The sequence below is a fragment of the Odontesthes bonariensis genome, chromosome 11, assembly GCF_027942865.1.
Source record: "Odontesthes bonariensis isolate fOdoBon6 chromosome 11, fOdoBon6.hap1, whole genome shotgun sequence".
Lineage (NCBI taxonomy): Eukaryota > Metazoa > Chordata > Actinopteri > Atheriniformes > Atherinopsidae > Odontesthes > Odontesthes bonariensis.
This window is the reverse complement of record NC_134516.1, coordinates 4,998,579-5,021,693: the sequence shown is the minus strand read 5'-3', so window position 1 is coordinate 5,021,693 and position 23,115 is coordinate 4,998,579. Positions and strand designations below refer to the sequence as shown.

The following is a 23,115-nucleotide window of genomic DNA, read 5'->3' as shown; positions in this document are numbered from 1 at the left end:
ATTTAAAACCGAACCTGATAAAAAAAAAGAGTTTCTGTGACAGTTAAATTAAAAAAGTTTAAAAGTTTTTATGACATAAAACCTGTTTTACAGAAAGACAATTATCCCGCTGCATTATGGGTAATGTAGGATTCAGCGTCTTCCATTTTGAGAGAAAAGTCAATTCTAATTAATTAATCAATTAATTAGAATTGAATAAACCTGCATCTGGACTGGGACCGGCAGAATAAAACTAGGGTTCAGTAGGAGTCTCACATGGGGGGGGGGGGCAGGAACCTGCATCTGGACTGGGACCCGCAGATAAAAACTAGGGTTCAGTAGGAGTCTCACATGGGGGGGGGGGCAGGAACCTGCATCTGGACTGGGACCGGCAGAATAAAACTAGGGTTCAGTAGGAGTCTCACATGGGGGGGGGGCAGGAACCTGCATCTGGACTGGGACCGGCAGAATAAAACTAGGGTTCAGTAGGAGTCTCACATGGGGGGGGGGGGGGGGCAGGAACCTGCATCTGGACTGGGACCGGCAGAATAAAACTACGGTTCAGTAGGAGTCTCACATGGGGGGGGGGGCAGGAACCTGCATCTGGACTGGGACCGGCAGAATACAACTAGGGTTCAGTAGGAGTCTCACATGGGGGGGGGGGGGGGGGCAGGAACCTGCATCTGGACTGGGACCCGCAGAATAAAACTAGGCTTCAGTAGGAGTCTCACATGGGGGGGGGGCAGGAACCTGCATCTGGACTGGGACCCGCAGAATAAAACTAGGGTTCAGCAGGAGTCTCACATGGGGGGGGGGGGCAGGAACCTGCATCTGGACTGGGACCGGCAGAATAAAACTAGGGTTCAGTAGGAGTCTCACATGGGGGGGCAGGAACCTGCATCTGGACTGGGACCGGCAGAATAAAACTAGGGTTCAGTAGGAGTCTCAAATGGGGGGGGGGCAGGAACCTGCATCTGGACTGGGACCCGCAGATAAAAACTAGGGTTCAGTAGGAGTCTCACATGGGGGGGGGGGCAGGGACCTGCATCTGGACTGGGACCGGCAGATAAAAACTAGGGTTCAGTAGGAGTCTCACATGGGGGGGGGGGGGGGCAGGAACCCGGGTGTCATTAACGCCGACGTGAATAACTATTTTACCATATTTACGTTTATCCTTAGCCAGCAGTTTTAAATAGGATTCTATGTCGCCCGCTCTGGCCCCTGGAATGCATTTGACTATGGCCGCTGGTGTCTCTAATGCCACGTTTCTGACTATGGAGCTGCCAATTACCAGGGTTTTATCCTCAGCGGGTGTGTCGCTGAGTGGGGAAAATCTGTTAGAAGCGTGGACAGGTCGATGGTGAACAACGGGCTTGACTTTAGAGCTATGCCTCTTCCTGACAGTCACCCAGCCACGATGTAATCCTGGCTGCTCAGGTTCTGCTAGGGGGAGGCTAATGGAGCTAGCTACGCTAGGTGGCTCCACACTGGCAAAAGGGACCTGGCTCGCTATCGGTTGATTTTCAACAGTGCAGAGCCGAGCTTCCAATTCAGATAACCTCGCCTCCAAAACTACAAAAAGACTACATTTGTTACATGTAGCATTATCGCTAAAGGAGGCAGAGGAGTAACTAAACATCTGACACACGGAGCAGGTGAAAGCAGGAGAAGGAGGAAGAGAACCGGTAGCCATGCTAAGCTAGAGAACCAGACACACCGATAAAAAGCGAGAATAAAGATTAAAGATCTGTAGGAGTGTGTTAGAACAGAACGGTAAGCTATAGAGTTTAACTATGCAAAATTGTGTAAGTTATAGATCGAAATAAAGTGATTATCAGTACTCCAAGCGGAGCAAGAAATTCCACAGTGCACAAGCAAGGTAACAGGAAGTGATGCAACACGCAGAATAAAACTAGGGTTCAGCAGGAGTCTCACATGGGGGGGGGGGGGGCAGGAACCTGCATCTGGACTGGGACCGGCAGAATAAAACTAGGGTTCAGTAGGAGTCTCACATAGGGGGGGGGGGGCAGGAACCTGCATCTGGACTGGGACCGGCAGAATAAGACTAGGGTTCAGTAGGAGTCTCACATGGGGGGGGGGGGCAGGAACCTGCATCTGGACTGGGACCCGCAGATAAAAACTAGGGTTCAGTAGGAGTCTCACATGGGGGGGGGGGGCAGGAACCTGCATCTGGACTGGGACCGGCAGAATAAGACTAGGGTTCAGTAGGAGTCTCACATGGGGGGGGGGGGCAGGAACCTGCATCTGGACTGGGACCCGCAGATAAAAACTAGGGTTCAGTAGGAGTCTCACATGGGGGGGGGGGGGGGGGGGGGCAGGAACCTGCATCTGGACTGGGACCCGCAGAATAAAACTACGGTTCAGTAGGAGTCTCACATGGGGGGGGTGGCAGGAACCTGCATCTGGACTGGGACCGGCAGAATAAAACTAGGGTTCAGTAGGAGTCTCACATAGGGGGGGGGGCAGGAACCTGCATCTGGACTGGGACCGGCAGAATAAGACTAGGGTTCAGTAGGAGTCTCACATGGGGGGGGGGGCAGGAACCTGCATCTGGACTGGGACCGGCAGAATAAAACTAGGGTTCAGCAGGAGTCTCACGGGGGGGGGGGGGGGGGGGGCGGCAGGGACCTGCATCTGGACTGGGACCCGCAGAATAAAACTAGGGTTCAGCAGGAGTCTCACAGGGGGGGGGGGGCAGGGACCTGCATCTGGACTGGGACCCGCAGAATAAAACTAGGCTTCAGTAGGAGTCTCACATGGGGGGGCAGGAACCTGCATCTGGACTGGGACCGGCAGAATAAAACTAGGGTTCAGTAGGAGTCTCACATGGGGGGGGGGGGCAGGAACCTGCATCTGGACTGGGACCCGCAGAATAAAACTAGGGTTCAGTAGGAGTCTCACATGGGGGGGGGGGGGGGGGGGGGGCAGGAACCTGCATCTGGACTGGGACCCGCAGAATAAAACTAGGCTTCAGCAGGAGTCTCACATGGGGGGGGGGCAGGAACCTGCATCTGGACTGGGACCGGCAGAATAAAACTAGGGTTCAGTAGGAGTCTCACATGGGGGGGCATGAACCTGCATCTGGACTGGGACCCGCAGAATAAAACTAGGGTTCAGTAGGAGTCTCACATGGGGGGGCAGGAACCTGCATCTGGACTGGGACCGACAGAATAAAACTAGGGTTCAGTAGGAGTCTCACATGGGGGGGGGGGGGGGCAGGAACCTGCATCTGGACTGGGACCGGCAGAATAAAACTACGGTTCAGTAGGAGTCTCACATGGGGGGGGGGGGGCAGGAACCTGCATCTGGACTGGGACCCGCAGAATAAAACTAGGGTTCAGCAGGAGTCTCACATGGGGGGGGGGACAGGGACCTGCATCTGGACTGGGACCGGCAGAATAAAACTAGGGTTCAGTAGGAGTCTCACATGGGGGGGGGGACAGGGACCTGCATCTGGACTGGGACCGGCAGAATAAAACTAGGCTTCAGTAGGAGTCTCACATGGGGGGGGGGGGGGGGGGGGGGGGCAGGAATCTGCATCTTGACTGGGACCGGCAGATAAAAACTAGGGTTCAGTAGGAGTGTCACATGGTGGGGGGGGCAGGAACCTGCATCTGGACTGGGACCGGCAGAATAAAACTAGGCTTCAGTAGGAGTCTCACATGGGGGGGGGGGGGCAGGAATCTGCATCTTGACTGGGACCGGCAGATAAAAACTAGGGTTCAGTAGGAGTGTCACATGGTGGGGGGGACAGGGACCTGCATCTGGACTGGGACCGACAGAATAAAACTAGGGTTCAGTAGGAGTCTCACATGGGGGGGCATGAACCTGCATCTGGACTGGGACCGGCAGAATAAAACTAGGGTTCAGTAGGAGTCTCACATGGGGGGGGGGGGGGCAGGAACCTGCATCTGGACTGGGACCGGCAGAATAAAACTACGGTTCAGTAGGAGTCTCACATGGGGGGGGGGGGCAGGAACCTGCATCTGGACTGGGACCGACAGAATAAAACTAGGGTTCAGTATTAGTCTCACATGGGGGGGGGGGGGGGGGCAGGAACCTGTAATGAATTTTTCTGTAAATTGTAATCAGGCGGGCTGTCACAGGCGGCTGATAAATGGGCCCCGGGGGATCAGATCATCATCATCATTTCGTGCCGAAAAGTTGCTTCTGTCGTGTTTTATTTGACATTTTGTACTGGATGTTCGTTGATATTACTCCGCCACCGCTAAGAAAATAGTGCCAGCATGAACGAGCTGCCAAATAAAACACGACAGAAGCAACTTTTCGCCACGAAATTTGATATGGATTACCAGTGCACACCAGTAACCACTCCGGTGAGTTGATGATTTTGAAAACGGACGTTTATGGTGCTTTTACGGACCTTTTCGGACATGCGCATGACTTGCCGTTCTGAAGCAGGTTGAGAAGAATCAAAATTAGGCAAATACCGGAGACAGCAGTAAACATCAAAAAAGCGGTGAGGGGGGTTCTAAAACATTGCAGACGACTCAGAAAAGAGGCTTAATGTTGAAAATACCGCAGTTCCCCTTTAAGTTTTAACCGTTACTAACAGCAGGTTTTACAATGAGGCAAATGGCGCTAACATGATAGGCAGTGTTAGTTAGTTAGTTAGTTACCTGCAGTGTTAGCCGGGGACATGCTAACGCTGCTAACGTTGCTAACGTTGCTGGGTTCAGATTCACCGACGTTAATCATTCATTCATAGTTATTGCATGTTGGTAGTATTTCCTCCCTTTGGTGAAATATTCACTTTGCAAGTTGCCCTGTTGTCGTCTTTTTTAGGGATGTGTAACCAAACTTTCGAGCGTTTGTACCACTTGGGCGCCATGTTTACTGTTGGCTGCTGGCTGCGCTGGACTCGCCACGCAACGCTGCGTGGTGACATCATTCGCGCCCACTGGAATCGATAAGGGAATCGTTTGCAAAATCGCCAAACGATTCCAAGGAATTGAAACACTGGGAACCGGTTCTCAACAAGAACCGGTTCTCGATTCCCATCCCTAGTAAAACCAGATGTTTGCTTTTCGTTGTTTTTCAGAACGAGGAGTCGCTTCCCGCTTCACACCAGCTCAAAGAGGGATCAGCGGGGCTTCATTTCAAGAGAAAAACCACGTCAAAGACTTAAAGACCGATCTAAAATGTTTACCAAAAATGTACCAAAAACACCCGTAAACACCGAGTTATATTAAGAAGCATGATTCTCGTCTTTATTGAAAAGAGACACATTACAGTAGAAGACTCTGTATTAGGTAGAATTTTTCAACAACGTACTGTACAGCAAACAGAAATTCAATAACAATAATATTAATTATAATAATAATAATTAGAATAACAGTGACAACAGGAACAAGTTCTGGTGTAAAATCAGGACAGCAATGATAGTAAAAACTGGATGGACTGAGGAGCTTAGAAAAATGTACAAAAAGGTTCGAAGGGCTGAATCATACGGTGTGTTTATAAATAACGTGGTGGGCAGCCGGGGCGGCGGGGGGGGGGGGGTCCAGGGGCCGAGGCTACATGAGGTAACACAACTAAACGTACGGAGTCGGTCTTTTCTTCGCTTTGTTCACGTCTCGGCACATTAATGCAGTTTCCTCATCTTACGACTTATGGCGTCGCCATAAAAACGCACTCCGACGCTGCTGCTTCCGCTTCACAGGCCCTTTAGTTTTAAACATCTTCACCGCTTATAACCCCGGAAATTCAGGAGCAAAGAGCAGACGATAGCAGGTTGAGCTTTAAAGCTCAAACAGGGCTGTTGACGACGATATTGCTAGCTAGCGAAAGAAAGGGTGGAAGCGGTTTTCTGTGGCTAAACACTTAAAAATCCAACAGAACTGAGTTTTTCTTGTTCCTATATAGTTTGATAAATTTTACACATCAGATTTGAGTGTTAAAGCTCAGTAACGATGAAGTAATGATGCGAACATGCCGTCGTTCTATGCTAGCTAAGTCTAGGTGAGCATTAACTAGCTGCTGCTTCATCGGGAGCTTTAGTCTCGTTTCAATTGGATTTTTCAATTTTTCAATATTTGCTCAGGGGGAAAGGGATCAGTTTAACCAGCTTAAATATGAATAGTTTTCTGAAACATGGCTTTTAACAGCATTTGTTTGTTTGCTGCTAGCTAGCTACGAACACGACTGAGCATTTTCTGTGGCTAAACTTTTGAAATCTAACTTTGCTGAGTTTTCTCTTTCCTTGCAAGGTTTACTAAATGTTTTTATTTCCTAAAACGAGACAAAAACACCAATCAGCAACCAGATGAATCACTTAGCACATTTTAGCATAAAATTGAGCTAATGCGCTGCTTCTGTCTGTTTGCGACTTCCCGCTAACTGATAACTATCTGTCGTAATAGTAATAATTAGAATTCCGTTTAGCTTCTGGATGAAAACGAAAGTAATTTGATGCTAATTTACTAGAAAAACAGAATACTTTCTGCTTTCTGTGGGATTTGACAAATGTTGAATTTAGTTTGAGCCTAAAAGAACAGCAGATAACTCAAGTTTTGTTTCTTTTTTTGCAGAAAATTATGCTAACGTGCTAATTGATTTGTAGAACTTTATCACCTGATAAATATCTGTTAAAAAAAAACTTGAAAATAAAAAATAAAAAGAAGTTCCAAAAAAAAAAAAAAAAAAACTTTCCCGCCCCTGTAAGCGTAAACAAATGTTCTGCTCGAGTCGTTTTACACCACTTTTGCCAACTTTTCGTGTTCCGGGGTTAGTTGTTGTCAGAAGCTGTAGCAAACATTTTGCTCATGTGAGTGTTCATAACTAAACTTAAGATTCCCAAAGCAGCTAAAAATGTTGCTGCTGTTAAAACTAGAAAGATTTCAGAGGAAACCGAGGGCAGCCGCCACCACTTAAACTGAAAACGTCAAATTAATGCCAGGCTGGACAGAGCGATAGATAATATGGACAAATTAAATTAGATTTAGTGCATTTCTGTCATAAATAAAACATCTTTGTCCTGTCCAGATGTTCGGGTTGTGGTTCTGGACAGACACGGGACGAGTTGGGCACAAAAAGAGGAAATAAAATCGCACCTTTTCGCTAATTCTTTATGGGAGATCCAACGGTTAAAGGGCGACGAGGTCGTGGCACGTAAACAATAAAATCAGGAACGTAAAGGCAGGCGTGCAAAAAAGAAGGCATGAGGAGGGACATGGTAGTGTTCAAGTTAAAGGAAAAACAGATTTTTAGATACTTCTTACATTTTTACAAACAGGCGTATTGCTTGTGAGAGTCGAGAGCCGCTCCTCAGCACAAAGAAAAAGGTCCCAGATGTCGGCTTTGAGGAGCTTCTTTCCCCGACTCTCCTGATCCGTTCGCCTTCAGCCGACACTTTTCAAGTCCAACTACATCTACGTCACCAGGGTAAGAAAGGTGTTTCTACTACACCTGAAATTAGCCTGCGATTCGATTCATTCCCATTCAATCTTTAAACCAGAGGTTCCACCGCATCTCGACTCATTCTTAACATGAATTTCATTACATCTGGAGTCTATTCGTGCTCAAATTCAATCGTATTTGGAGTTTTTTTCTTTGACTCCATAAAAACGCACTCCTGACGAAAAAAACAACGAAATTCCAAATTCAATTCGACGGATTTGGAGTCCGTTTCGCTTCAAGCTGAGCTCCTCTCAGACAGAGTTGGTCTTTGGTAAATCTGACACCATTTTGTAAACTCAATGTTGAACCAAATTGGAGAGTTTTGGCTCAAACGAACCTACTTTTGGACCTTTGTTTCAGCTCATAACTCAACTCCATTTAAACTCAGTCTTGACTCAAACTTTGCTAACCTGAATTTGGACTTATTTGACTCCATTTCGACTCAAACTTTACGATATCTGGACTGGTCCTCATTCGGAGGAACTTGGACTCCATATCAGTCAAAGCAGAACCCATTTCATTCTGGTTCTCTTGCTTACGACCCACGCTGCGACCCTTCAGTGTGGACTTGTGGTTCCTTAAAGATTCTACAAAGAAGTTTGAAACCACAGTTTGGACACCTGGTTACCTACTAAACTCAAACTCTCCACCCCGGATGGATCAGCAGTGGGCCGAAAAAACCCTAGAAAGCATTATAATAAACCGCTTCTGCTGTGCAACAGTGAGCACTTCCTGTGTTTGCTAATTTACACGACGCCATCATCAAAGGAAAGAGAGCGTCAGACAGCGAGGAGATTATTTACAAGGTTTCCAGACCAGAGAAGAAGAAGAAGAAGGAGAAGGAGAAGAAGAAGAAGAAGCCCTTCTAAGTGAGACTGTGATTGGACGGGAAAACACGGAACCATCTCCTCATCACTGCCAATATTAGAACACCTGAAGAAGAAGAATCAATTCCCTTTTTCCTTTTTATTTCATGACGTTTAAATCGAATGCTGCGTGATATCAGGAGTCTTTTGGCGACCTTGGGTTCCATCTAAGGGTGAAATGAGGTGTTTAACGCGTCTGAAAGTGTTTGAATCCTGACGGTCGACAGTCTCCGGTCCCTGAGCCCGAACAAAGCTTCTGTACACTATGACTTTATACACCTGAAAGCTAACAGAACAACACCGTCCCCGTCTCTAACCATTGGTCCAGCAATGCACATCGACACAATATACACAATCCTGGGAAAAATGCCTTAAATAAAACAGAAAATAACGGTTTCTAGGACATGCAAATCTATCACACTTCGCTTTTACCTCTAAGAACGGATCGGATATCTTTGTCCTCTACGAACATCAAAGTATTTAAAAAAGACGTGAAGGCAGGAGAGTTCAGAGGATCCGGAGCAGCGGGTGGGGGAACGGCGAGGGGGCGGAGTCAGGGTCGATATGTCCGAACTGGAACTGGCCTTAAAGTGTTAACTGATGAGGTATGAGTCGTGATTATTTCCCAGAATGCTCGGGCGAACCAGCTTGAGCTCCCATTGATTGCGGACCACATTTCCCAGCATGCTTTGGGACTTCTCTTCCGGTCCAAAACGTTCTCCCGAACACAGATGAGGTGTCGCCACCGGCCGGCGGTCAGTCCTAACGAGTCTACAGGAAGCGGCGGCGGCGGTGGACGGGGTGTGGGCGGGGCTTAGAGTCACAACATGTAGTGGTTCCCATAGTAGATGGACTTCTCCCAGATCAGGGTTCGTTGCTGGTAGCAGAGTTAGCCGCCGGCGCGTCCTGGTCAAATGAGCGCGGCGCCGCTGCAGCTGTTGTTCCGGTTGGTGTTGCGGCGCGACAGGTTGGGCGTGGCCATGAGCGGGTAGCGCTCGTCGGGACAGCCGTACTGAGCCAGCGTGTCCACGCACTCCTGGCAGCTGGCCTGCCGGGCGTACGCCATGGCGCTGTTACCGTGGGCGTCCCTCGCCATCAGATCCACGCCGTACTGCGGAGACAGTGAGACAGCTTCCAGTTACACACAGCGGCGTCAATTCAGCCGAAGCTAAGGTCACATGACTACAGTATCAATCAATAAATATACAATAATCACCACAAAAGTCTGCTATGTAGCTTATCTGTGTGCAAATGCAGTCTCACTCACACCACGCTAACATAACAATGGACTCGTCTCCGTCTCCCTGTAAGCATTAGCATTAGCATTAGCATTAGCGGCGGAGGTGCTGAAGTGGACAGCCTCGTTAACAGCCTGAATCCCGCCTTCACTACCTGGTCCTCCTTCCTCTGCCGCTGGGGCAACATTGGACCCCTTTTTTTGGTGATAAATAAATATAAAGTTTTCTGCTTCCTTTTCATATTTTATATTAATTAGTAAACAAAAATTCCCGCTAATAACATCAGCTTTGACCTCCAGGCTCCGTCATCTCGTGGGAGGGAGGGAGGGAGGGGGGCTGGGAGATACCACATTTCAAAAGGGAAGATGATACTTAGATATATTGATTGTGCTGTTCAGAATTTCATTTGTAGTTAATTTATATGTATTAAATAATAGAATAATCAATACAAATTGAGTAATTCCATAAATTAATTTTAAAAAAGAAAAGAAAAAAAGAAAAACGAACATTTACATTTTCCCCTGGAGCCCAGGTGTGGCAGCTGCCGTACCCAGCTGCCGCCCATGGTTACACAGTCCTGACCGGTCTAACGGTTTGATCTGCGAGTCTTACCCAGAGGAGCAGCTGCGTGATCACCACGTTGCCCTTGTGGCTCGCCAGGTGCAGCGCGTTGCGCCCGTCTCCGTCCCCGCAGGTCTCGTTGACCTGCTGCCGGGAGCCGTGGGCGAGCAGCAGGACCACGGCGCGCAGGTCCTCCTCCGCCGTGGACCTCAGCAGCTGCTGGCCCAGAGAGAGGTCGGAGCAGGGCAGCGACGCCAGGAACAGCCGCTGCTCGTACTTAGCCCGGATCCAGCGCTCCCGCTCCTCCCTGGAAGCAAACAGGAAGCTGGTGTGAGACTCATGAACCTGGATAAAGATCTCACTTTAATCTGCTCTGAGACTCAACTCAACTCAAACTTTATTTATAGAGCACATTTAAAAAAACAACCGAGGTTGACCAAAGTGCTGTACAGGATAAAAGCTGCATTAAAGGTAAAAGTGACTCAGATAATGCTACCGTTCCAAGCAGTTAAAATCAATAGATACTAAAACACAGTGCAATAAAAGAATAAAATAAGTTCAAATAAAATACATTAAAATAAATAAAATAAAGATATAAAGAGACTCATGAACCCACTGCGTCCACACGTGAGATCTCACTTTAATCTGATCTGATCAACTCTTTCACAGTCCTACACGGGCACAAATCATACAAACAACCTGAACCAGGTCACCATGGTGACCCAGATGAACCAGGTGACCATGGTGACCCAGTTGGAGGCTGATTCTGGTGACTGCGGTCCAGCCTGAGAACCATCTACGAGCTGCCCTGCCTTTCCACGAAGAAGATCACACGGAAGGATTCGTCTCCACCAAAGAAAAATAATTCAACATTTTAATATCTTCAGCTCCAAAAGAGTGATGTCAGTCAGGCTCTGAGCCACCGTTGGTGTAATCATCTAACACTCGGAGTCACGTCTCCTTTTAAGCGGAGTTCGGAGACTCGGAGTGTAAAATAAGACACAACAAGTGGCCGAGGGGACGTGGGCTCATTGTTGGCCGGTCGAGTATCATTAACTGCTGATCTGTCTAATCTGCAGCTCCCATCGCTCTAATCTCTGCTTAAAGCCCTCCGTGTAAACAGCAGCTCATTCAGCCTGCTGGGATTAGTCTGGGCCGGGGGGGGGGAGGATGGGCCGGCCCGGGGGACAGATATTGAGCTGTCCCCCTCCTCCTTAACAAAATACCTCCTCCGGGGGACCAGAGAGAGAAGGGGGAGGAAGTGGAGAACCGGCAGGTTGAACCAACTTTGAATCTGTTACGTTTGGAGGTCTGACATGTTTCTCAGGACACTTTGGCTGTGTTCGAAACCACCTACTGCATACTACATACTACATACTGCATACTACATACTACATACTGCATTCTACATACTGCATACTACATACTACATACTACATACTGCATACTGCATACTACATACTACATACTTCCATATTGCATACTACATACTGCATACTTCCATATTGCATACTACATACTGCATACTACATACTGCATACTTCCATATTGCATACTACATACTGCATACTACATACTGCATACTTCCATATTGCATACTACATACTGCATACTACATACCGCATACTTCCATATTGCATACTACATACTGCATACTATATACCGCATACTACATACTACATACTGCATACTACATACTGCATACTTCCATATTGCATACTGCATACTACATACTGCATACTATATACCGCATACTACATACTACATACTGCATGTTACATACTGCATACTTCCATATTGCATACTACATACTGCATACTATATACCGCATACTACATACTACATACTGCATACTACATACCACATACTTCCATATTGCATACTACATACTGCATACTACATACTACATACCGCATACTACATACTACATACCGCATACTACATACTACATACCGCATACTACATACCACATACTACATACTGCATACTACATACTACATACCGCATACTACATACCGCATACTACATACTGCATACTACATACCGCATACTTCCATATTGCATACTACATACTGCATACTACATACTATATACCGCATACTACATACTACATACCGCATACTACATACTACATACCGCATACTACATACCACATACTACATACCGCATACTACATACTACATACCGCATACTACATACCACATACTACATACTGCATACTACATACCGCATACTACATACTTCCATATTGCATACTACATACCACATACTACATACCACATACTACATACTGCATACTACATACTGCATACTATATACCGCATACTACATACTACATACCGCATACTACATACTACATACCGCATACTACATACTACATACCGCATACTACATACTTCCATATTGCATACTACATACTGCATACTACATACTATATACCGCATACTACATACTGCATACTACATACCAGATACTACATACTTCCATACTACATACTCATCGATAAGACAGTATGCAGAGCGTTTACCCACAATGCATTTCTCTCCTGCCCGAGCTGAAATCAGCCGGCCTGAAGCTGATTTCTCTTAAGCTCTAAACTCTGTAAACTTTAGCAACATTTGAAACATTTTCAGGAGAGAAAGTAGTCGTTTAGATTCCCAACGTGGCTATTTACAATTTTGTTCCCACGAATTCGGCGCTACTACAGCTAGCTGCAGTGAGCAACGCACTTCCGGTTATTTTCACAGCCTTGGTGTTGAGTTGCAGGAAAGGAAGAACCTCAGTGACCCTGATAGTTTGTGATGTGGTTTGATTTTTGGCGGCTATGACGGATATCTCTGTGTTTGGAGCGATTCCACGGAGACGAGAGTAAATTAAAGTAAGAGGACGAAGTTTTGGGTTGGTTTGGGAACCTGACCGAATCTCATTAACTCTCTTCCTGGATACCAGTGTGTGTGTGTGTGTTGGTGGGGGAGTGGCGGCGGCGGCGGCGCCTAGCATCTCGGAATGTCCCGGGGGCTTTCCTTCCTGCCCCAGCCCAGAGACAGAGTAGGGAGGCCGGGCACGAGACTACGGCCGACAGCCCGCGAACAAAGCCTGGAGGTGTCGCCCGGTGAGTGTGTGTGCGCCCAGCGGGACTCTGGGAGGAAATGTGAGGCCACTGGACCCAGGAAACGCATGCCTTCCCCCGCCAGAGTTGCTAAGGGCCTGCAGGGAACGTGCGTTACGCTAAACTCTTCCCACCGCAGGCCATTTAAGCCGGCCGTACGTTTTCTGGAGGCGGAATGAATTCAGGAAGAATCTCACAGGAGTTGTAGCTGGTCGTAAAACCCAACCCAGGCTGTTTTACCACAAACTCAAACACATTTAATATTATCGGAACTCTTTGGTGTCGTTTTGCTTTTTCTGCCAATACGTGCGCTGTTGTCACCTTCAAACAGGAAGCAGGGGAAGCTGTGGCCTGAGTGTAACCATGGCGATAAGGGAAAAAAACGTACGGTTCAATTGGACCAAACAAAACAAGGAGCCACTAACTAACTAACTAACTAACTAACTAACTAACAAAACAAATAAACCCAGATTTACGCGTTTATTCGTTTGGTATTTGTTTTACATGTTTATTTGTTTGGTACAAGTTTAGTACACGTTTATTCGTTTTACGTGTTTATTCGTTTGGTGCGCGTCTATTCGTTTTACGCGTCTATTTGTTTTTCGTGTTTATTCGTTTGGTACGTGTTTATTCGTTTTATGCGTCTATTCGTTTACGTGTTTATTCGTTTGGTACGTGTTTATTCGTTTTATGCGTCTATTCGTTTACGTGTTTATTCGTTTGGTACGTGTTTATTCGTTTTATGCGTCTATTCGTTTTACATGTTTATCTGTTTTACGTGTTTATTCGTTTTACGCCTTTATTTGAACTTTGTATAGTTTGTTGTCTGTTTCTGTGCGTATTTACCTGAATTAGCTGTTTCGTAGTTATTTGGCTTTGTGTTTGTTGTGTATGTTGCAGTAAACAAAGACTCTTTTTAATCACATTCAATCAAATGTTTGGTTGTTTGTTTTGTGTGTTTGTTTACATGTGTGTTTGCTTTATGTGTGATTGTTTGTTTTATTACACATACATTTGATTATTTTATTTTATGTTTGTTTAGTCTGCGTTTAGTTGTTTACACACACATTTTTTGTTCGTTTACATGTAGATTTGGTTGTTTTGTTTTCATTTCTGTCTGTACGTGGTTGTTCAGCTTATGTTGAGATGTTCCTTTTGTTTTGCTTACATATTCATGTCTGGTTGTTTGTAAATGTGTTGAGTTGGGCGTGTGTATGTGTGTGTATTTACCGTTGGGTTTGGTTGTAGTTGCAGTTACGTGTTTGGTGTGTGCGTTGCAGTGACTCTCCATCACAAGCTAACGACTCCTGAAAACACACAGCTCTGGACACTGGAGAGGCTAATTGCACTAATTAACCACACAGAGTGCATGTGTGTGTGCGTGACAGTATGTGTTAACATGTGTCTGAATGCGCAAACTCATATTTTGTGTGTTAATTTGTGTATGCGTGTGTCCCTTTTCACATCCCATTAGGAGAAGCGCTGCAGTCCAGCACCAAGGCATGCTGGGTAGATAATTAAACACGAGTCCCGGTGAGATCGCTTGTGACAGGAAAACACACACTCACGCACACACATACAATGCAAATATGTCAAGCAGAGCCCAGAGGGGTTATAAGTGTGTGTTTGTGTGTGTCAGTCAGTTAAATTAGAGGATAAAAACTGCACCAGCCAGAGGAAACAACCTTCATACATCCACTGATTCTACTGTGTCTTTAACTCCTGCTGCTCGAAACACAACTCACACCCTCGTTTATTCTAAATTTACAGCAGACCCGAGGTCAACATTATCAGACGATGATCCAGTTCTACAGTGTTAAAAGGTCTCTAGATTTTAGGCTTGAAATCAGAACCGAGTCTTTAAATTGGTTTTACGTTTAAATGTGTTATTATTGTGGTTCGTCAGCTTTTTAAATGGGTCACAAAACGTACACAAAGATGTAAAAAGACCAAAAATGTACCAAAATTAGATAAAAATGCACCACACGGAGATGCAAAACAACCACAGAGACACTAAAAAAGCTTTACAGGACCAAAATGTAAGAAAACTAGCAGAGATGCTAAACAACATTTCTAAACTCTCATATATTGTTACTGGTCTGAGCCACAGCAGTAAATGAGGACGGACAACGGAGCTTAAAAACAGACACACCATGTGAAACATAAACCACAAACGAGGTAGAAATGCCCGCAGTGAGACAGAAGGTGGAGAAAATGCAGTAAAAATGCAAACAAATTGGTGCACAATGTTCTACAAAAAGTTTGGTTTTGGGGTCCCTCAGGGCGCCACACTGGGCCCACAGTGTGTTTTTATTATTAACGTGATGTATCGACTCCTCACACTTTGACGGCTGAATGTTGCTGTATAAAAGTTGATTATATCAGGCAGATAACTGATCTCATTCTGTTTGTTTTTAAATTTACTGCATATGTTTTTACGAATGCTTGTAGAATAAGTTTGGTTCCTGTGATGGATGTGGATATTTATTCACTGTATTTCCACTGTTGGTCCTTCTTTTGATTGACAGCTTCATCAGCTGCTGTGTTGTTGGCTCTCGGTCGCTGTTGGAAACGACGATGCGGAACGTGGTTTTGTTTGGGGTCACCCAGGGCGCCACACTGGGCCCACTGTGCCCACTGATTTCCTGCCTGTTGTTTGAACTCAGAAGTCCTTGTCATGTGTGTGTGTGTGTGTTTGAGTGTGTGTCGACGTTCCCCCTGAGTGGCTGCTTTGTCCGGATGTGTTTACATACACAACAAGTTTCCTGTCTGTGTAAAGCCAGAAGGCGTTTGGCCCGACCACCGCTGAACGTCCCACCAGCTGCCACACCTCTGCTTAGTGTGTGTGTGTTTTAGGGGTCATCGGCCCACGACCTGAAAACAGAGCGGGGACGGGGCTGCTGAAAGCCGGCATACACCCCGATAATCACACCGCGCTGATGATCATAATTACCACCAAAGAAGAACTGAAGAGACTTTAGAGCTTGAACCGTTAATCAGACTTTTATAGAAGTTTAAAATGTCCTAAAATGTTATGTAACAGCCACAAAGCGAAGAATCCCAGAAACATTCATGTAACTATCAGTTGACAAGCTGATATAAACGGGAAGGATCTGCTGGATTAAAAGAAAAGGGAGCCAAACTCTGAAAGTAAGTCTCCTTTTCTGTACATAAATGCAGCGAGATACTCGTGGATGGACCCCTGAACGGGTCCACTGGGTCCAAGGACTCGAGGGGTCCTGGTCTTTCCCCAGAAATATAACAGGGAACCAAATAAGAAGTAAAGGGACCAAAATGAGACGTATCAAAATGATCACAAACAGACACAAAACTACCAAAAAAAGAGTAAGAAAATGAGCAGAGATACAAAACATTTGAGATTTCAAAACAATAAAATGAGGAAAACTGGGCAAAAACAGCCACAAAACGACATAAAAGAGCCACAAAAACTAAATGTGGCACAAAAACAAGTAGGAAAGCAGAATAAACAGATAAAAAACACACAAAAGGATAAAAAAGAGACACAAAGCAGCGACGAGAAGATGCAAAGTGATCCAAAAAATAAAGCAAAACGACTGAAAAACGTCCAGAAAAAAAACATAAATATGTGGGGAAAAAATAAAATAAAATGACACGTGTTTCACGACCGAAATGGGAAAAAAAAACACATAAAAAAGCAAAAAAGTCCTAATAAAAAAACCACCTTTTCTCTTTTTTTTTTAAAACTTTTATTTGTTTTGTAACTATTTTTGTTTCACTTTGAGCATGTTTTTGTTTTTTTGTTCAGTAAAAGGAGCATATATTAGTTATATATGAGTTATATATGAGTTACACATGCGATGCATTTAGTTTCAGGTGGTATTCAGAGCATGCAGACAGTTTAATGAGTGACGCTGAGCGGAAAGCGGCGGATCTTAAGCTTGAGGATATATGTTTAAGTGGTTGGTTAATGAACAGAAAACATTAACAGCATGTTTCTTTGCGACTTCATTTGTTAAGTAAGTCTGATGCAGACAAAAAAAGGGATTCTTTAGCTCTGCTTTCAGCCACGAGCTGAGATGTACGAGCCAACACGCCGCCATTAATTACAGCGCGAGGTAATGAGCGGTAGGAAACGGGGTTAAGAGTGACATGGTGTCAGTGGCTCCTCTTCTGGCCTAATTAGCCCTCTAATTAATAGATTAATAGATGGATAGATAGAGCGTGGATAAGAGCATCAGCTAACTGCCCGAGCTAATGTGCATTAGAGATGAATCACCGTCAGAAGAGGGGGTTTCTGACAAGGTGAGGGGCAAAATGTGGCAGCCATTCGGCATCAGATCCAAGAGGAAAGCAGGTCGGCTTCGTTTTATCTTCCAGCAGGAGAGAAAAGATGAAGCGAGCAGAGAGGACGAGCGGCTGAAATCAATTAGCCTTTCCTCGCTGGTCGTTAGCTGCCCTTGGATGGGCACAGATAATTAAAGGAGGGTGGCGGGGGGAGAAAGGTCCAGATGAGGGGAGGCAGGGGGGAGCCGGCCTGGGATGAGCCTCCAGACTGGAGGAGCTGAGATGGAGGAAAGGTGGAGGAGGAAGCTGAAACGTGACGCTCCAGTGATGCTGCACAGACACTAAAGAGGTGAGCAGAGGGGGAGGATTGAGAAAAGGAGGTGGAGAACTAATCACCGGAGGAGAGAGGATGTAGAAGATATCAGGGACGCCTTCTTTAGTCTGAGAGAAGCTGATAATTAACTGCGTGTCACAGGACAGGACAGAGGCCACAGGACAGGACGGAGGCCACAGGACAGGGCGGAGGCCACAGGACAGGACGGAGGCCACAGGACAGGGCGGAGGCCACAGGACAGGACGGAGGCCACAGGACAGGAAAGAGGCCACAGGACAGGACGGAGGCCACAGGACAGGAAAGAGGCCACAGGACAGGACGGAGGCCACAGGACAGGAAAGAGGCCACAGGACAGGACGGAGGCCACAGGACAGGACGGAGGCCACAGGACAGGCCACAGGACAGGACGGAGGCCACAGGACAGGACGGAGGCCACAGGACGGAGGCCACAGGACAGGACGGAGGCCACAGGACAGGACAGAGGCCACAGGACAGGACGGAGGCCACAGGACAGGACGGAGGCCACAGGACGGAGGCCACAGGACAGGACGGAGGCCACAGGACAGGACAGAGGCCACAGGACAGGACGGAGGCCACAGGACAGGACGGAGGCCACAGGACAGGACGGAGGCCACAGGACAGGGCGGAGGCCACAGGACAGGACGGAGGCCACAGGACAGGAAAGAGGCCACAGGACAGGACGGAGGCCACAGGACAGGAAAGAGGCCACAGGACAGGACGGAGGCCACAGGACAGGAAAGAGGCCACAGGACAGGACGGAGGCCACAGGACAGGACGGAGGCCACAGGACAGGCCACAGGACAGGACGGAGGCCACAGGACAGGACGGAGGCCACAGGACAGGACGGAGGCCACAGGACAGGGCGGAGGCCAGAGGACAGGACAGAGGCCACAGGACAGGACGGAGGCCACAGGACGGAGGCCACAGGACGGAGGCCACAGGACAGGACGGAGGCCACAGGACAGGGCGGAGGCCACAGGACAGGACGGAGGCCACAGGACAGGACGGAGGCCACAGGACAGGATGAAGTATGTAGTATGTAGTATGCAGTATGTAGTATGCAGTATGTAGTATGCAGTATGTAGTATGCAGTATGCAGTATGTAGTATGCAGTATGTAGTATGCAGTATGCAGTATGTAGTATGCAGTATGCAATATGTAGTATGCAGTATGCAGTATGTAGTATGCAGTATGCAGTATGTAGTATGCAGTATGCAGTATGTAGTATGCAGTATGTAGTATGCAGTATGCAATATGTAGTATGTAGTATGCAGTATGTAGTATGCAGTATGCACTATGTAGTATGCAGTATGCAGTATGTAGTATGCAGTATGTAGTATGCAGTATGTAGTATGCAGTATGCAATATGTAGTATGTAGTATGCAGTATGTAGTATGCAGTATGCAGTATGTAGTATGCAGTATGTAGTAAGCAAGTATGCAGTATGCAAGTATGTAGTATGCAGTATGCAGTATGTAGTATGCAGTATGTAGTATGCAGTATGTAGTATGCAGTATGTAGTATGCAGTATGCAATATGTAGTATGCAGTATGTAGTATGCAGTATGCAGTATGTAGTATGCAGTATGTAGTATGCAGTATGTAGTATGCAATATGTAGTATGTAGTATGCAGTATGCAGTATGCAGTATGTAGTATGTAGTATGTTGTATGCAGTATGTAGTATGCAGTATGCAGTATGTAGTATGCAGTATGTAGTATGTAGTATGCAGTATGCAATATGTAGTATGTAGTATGCAGTATGTAGTATGCAGTATGCAGTATGTAGTATGCAGTATGTAGTATGCAGTATGCAGTATGTAGTATGCAGTATGCAGTATGCAGTATGTAGTATGCAGTATGCAGTATGTAGTATGCAGTATGTAGTATGCAGTATGCAATATGTAGTATGTAGTATGCAGTATGTAGTATGCAGTATGCACTATGTAGTATGCAGTATGCAGTATGTAGTATGCAGTATGTAGTATGCAGTATGTAATATGTAGTATGTAGTATGCAGTATGTAGTATGCAGTATGCAGTATGTAGTATGCAGTATGTAGTAAGCAAGTATGCAGTATGCAAGTATGTAGTATGCAGTATGCAGTATGTAGTATGCAGTATGCAGTATGCAGTATGTAGTATGCAGTATGTAGTATGCAGTATGCAATATGTAGTATGCAGTATGCAGTATGCAGTATGTAGTATGCAGTATGCAGTATGCAGTATGTAGTATGCAGTATGCAGTATGTAGTATGCAGGATGCAGTATGCAGTATGTAGTATGCAGTATGTAGTATGTAGTATGCAGTATGTAGTATGCAGTATGCAGTATGTAGTTTGTAGTATGCAGTATGTAGTATGTAGTATGCAGTATGTAGTATGTAGTAAGCAAGTATGTAGTATGCAAGTATGTAGTATGCAGTATGTAGTATGTAGTATGTAGTATGCAGTATGTAGTATGCAGTATGTAGTATGCAGTATGTACTATGCAGTATGTAGTATGCAAGTATGTAGTATGCAGGATGCAGTATGCAGTATGTAGTATGCAGTATGTAGTATGTAGTATGCAGTATGTAGTATGCAGTATGTAGTATGCAGTATGCAGTATGTACTATGCAGTATGTAGTATGCAAGTATGTAGTATGCAGGATGCAGTATGCAGTATGTAGTATGCAGTATGTAGTATGTAGTATGCAGTATGTAGTATGCAGTATGTAGTTATGTAGTATGTAGTATGTAGTATGCAGTATGTAGTATGCAGTATGTAGTATGTAGTATGCAAGTATGTAGTATGTAGTATGCAGTATATAGTATGCAGTATGCAGTATGTACTATGCAGTATGTAGTATGCAAGTATGTAGTATGCAGTATGTAGTATGCAGTATGTAGTATGTAGTATGCAGTATGCAGTATGTAGTATGTAGTATGCAGTATGTAGTATGCAGTATGTAGTATGGAGTATGTAGTATGTAGTATGCAGTATGCAGTATGTAGTATGCAGTATGCAGTATGCAGTATGTAGTATGCAGTATGCAGTATGCAGTATGTAGTATGCAGTATGTAGTATGTAGTATGCAGTATGTAGTATGCAGTATGCAGTATGTAGTATGTAGTATGTAGTATGTAGTATGCAGTATGCAGTATGTAGTATGCAGTATGTAGTATGCAGTATGTAGTATGTAGTATGTAGTATGTAGTATGCAGTATGTAGTATGCAGTATGCAGTATGTAGTATGTAGTATGCAGTATGTAGTATGCAGTATGTAGTATGCAGTATGCAGTATGCAGTATGTAGTATGTAGTATGTAGTATGCAGTATGTAGTATGCAGTATGCAGTATGTAGTATGCAGTATGTAGTATGTAGTATGCAGTTTGTAGTATGCAGTATGCAGTATGTAGTATGTAGTATGCAGTATGTAGTATGCAGTATGTAGTATGCAGTATGTAGTATGTAGTATGTAGTATGCAGTATGCAGTATGTAGTATGCAGTATGTAGTATGCAGTATGTAGTCAGCTCGCCGTGAACCCATTCCATCCAAACACATTACCGACCGACGCGAGGAGAGCTCCTCCGTGGAGCCCCCCCTACCCTTCCTGCCTTCTCTGCATCATATGAGCAATTTGCTGACTGAGCCAATTAGCCAGAGGAGGGGGGGGGGCTCGTACCGAACGGACGCCGACCCCACCGGCGAGCGGGAGCGGAGAGGACGGACGGAGTCACGTTATTTATTTCTTCATTATTAGAGGAAGGCAGCGGAGGTTGAGCTGATGACTCAGGCATAAAGAACGAGCATTTAGTTTGTGCTCTTAGCTCGCGTTAGCATAACCGCTGCGGTGACACACCACGAGCGGCCCGCTGATTGGCTCGTGTCGGGCGGCTTAATGTCAACAGTAAATTGGAGGGCTTGTTAGGCGAGTCGGGGGACGCGGTTACGGCAGCGGCGGGGCAGTCATGTACAAAATAATGTCCATTAGGACTAATTTAATCAAGGCCTCCTTTTACAGATGAATTAGAATGTAGGGGCCAATTATTTCTCCACGTTTGCTGTCAGGAGGCTCGGCGTGCGCCTGAGTGTGTGCGCAGGGCCGTGCACGGGCCGTGCGCGGGCCCAGGGGCCGGCCGCAGTCAGCAGGGGCTGCAGATAATGGCGCTGAGACGATGCCAGGCGGGGGGGCTAGTTAACCGGCACAGATGAAACAGAGCCAGTCTGCACAGGCTGCATCACAGCGACCGACACGCACGTGCATGTGGGAAAGTCAGTTTTTTAATAAAATAAGTAAAACATTAAAATAAAAAAATAAAATAAAATAAATAAAATAAATAAAAAAGAAATATAAAAATGAATGACATCTAAACGGGCCCGAATGTACGACAGAAATGCTCCAAAACCTAACCGATAAGCTGGAGGACACGCCCACAAATACCCCAAAAACAGTTAAACACCAGCAGGAAAACGGCGCCGCCACGCAGCCAACATGGCCGACTTCAGCTTCCACAGCTGGCCGACTGTCCGGTGAAAGCTGCTCCAACAGCTGTTTGTTAAAGAACACCAGCGGGTTTTCAGTTCAGATTTAACCTTTAAGGGCTGAAAATGTCCCATTTTACCAACCAGCTCAAACACCTGCGACTTAAAGGAGGCCGGAGATAAATACTGAGAGTCGCTCATTTGCATGTGGTGACATCACCAGTGACATCACACCGGATTTGTGAACTCGTAAATACAACTATGAACAAAGCTGTTCCACCTTCTGATCTTTTTCACGTTTTTCTGTCATTTTATCCACATAAAACTCAGTAAAATGTCTTCAGTCGGATCTTTTTCATTGAAACAGCTTAAAATAGTATATTTCCATGTTTTCTTCAGCTGTGGGACTTATTTTAATTCTCTTTTCTTTTGTACGAGACAAAACGAAATGTTTCTAACGTCTGGTTTTACTACGTTTGCTCAGAATGTTGAACTCAGCTTTAGCTGGACTCGGCGGTCTGGTTCCACTCTGGACAGGATCGTCCCTTTGGAGGCTTTAATATGAGTTTAGTAACAGTGTTTCAGGTGTTTTCCTGTGATCTGAGTGATAAAAACACGTGAAAATGTCCTTAAACCTAAGTAAAGCTGCACTGGGACCTGATTTAAAGATTTAAATGTGAGGCAGGGACACACAGATGTGTCTGTGGATGCAGATGTTGTCAGATCTGAGCCAGTCTCAGATCCACTGGAGGGGGGGGGGGTTTATATCAGGTTTTATGGGATACGAAGCAGGGCTGCCCTGTCCTACCCCCTCACTGTTTCCCTCTGACCCTG

General features: G+C 45.8%; 1 protein-coding gene across 6 annotated transcripts in view; it reads right to left on the bottom strand.

The window, feature by feature from the left end:
* Positions 1–5,204: 5,204 nt before the first annotated feature.
* The window catches only part of agap1 (ArfGAP with GTPase domain, ankyrin repeat and PH domain 1), a 234,564-nt gene continuing 216,653 nt past the window's right edge, over positions 5,205–23,115 (bottom strand). For all 6 annotated transcript variants that reach the window (XM_075477312.1, XM_075477313.1, XM_075477308.1 and 3 more), the window contains 2 exons: positions 10,136–10,391; positions 5,205–9,396 (listed from right to left, as the gene is read on the bottom strand). In XM_075477312.1, the coding sequence (XP_075333427.1) occupies positions 9,196–9,396; positions 10,136–10,391 (457 nt within the window). In that variant the 3' untranslated portion in view covers positions 5,205–9,195. The remainder of the gene's footprint in view (positions 9,397–10,135; positions 10,392–23,115) is intronic.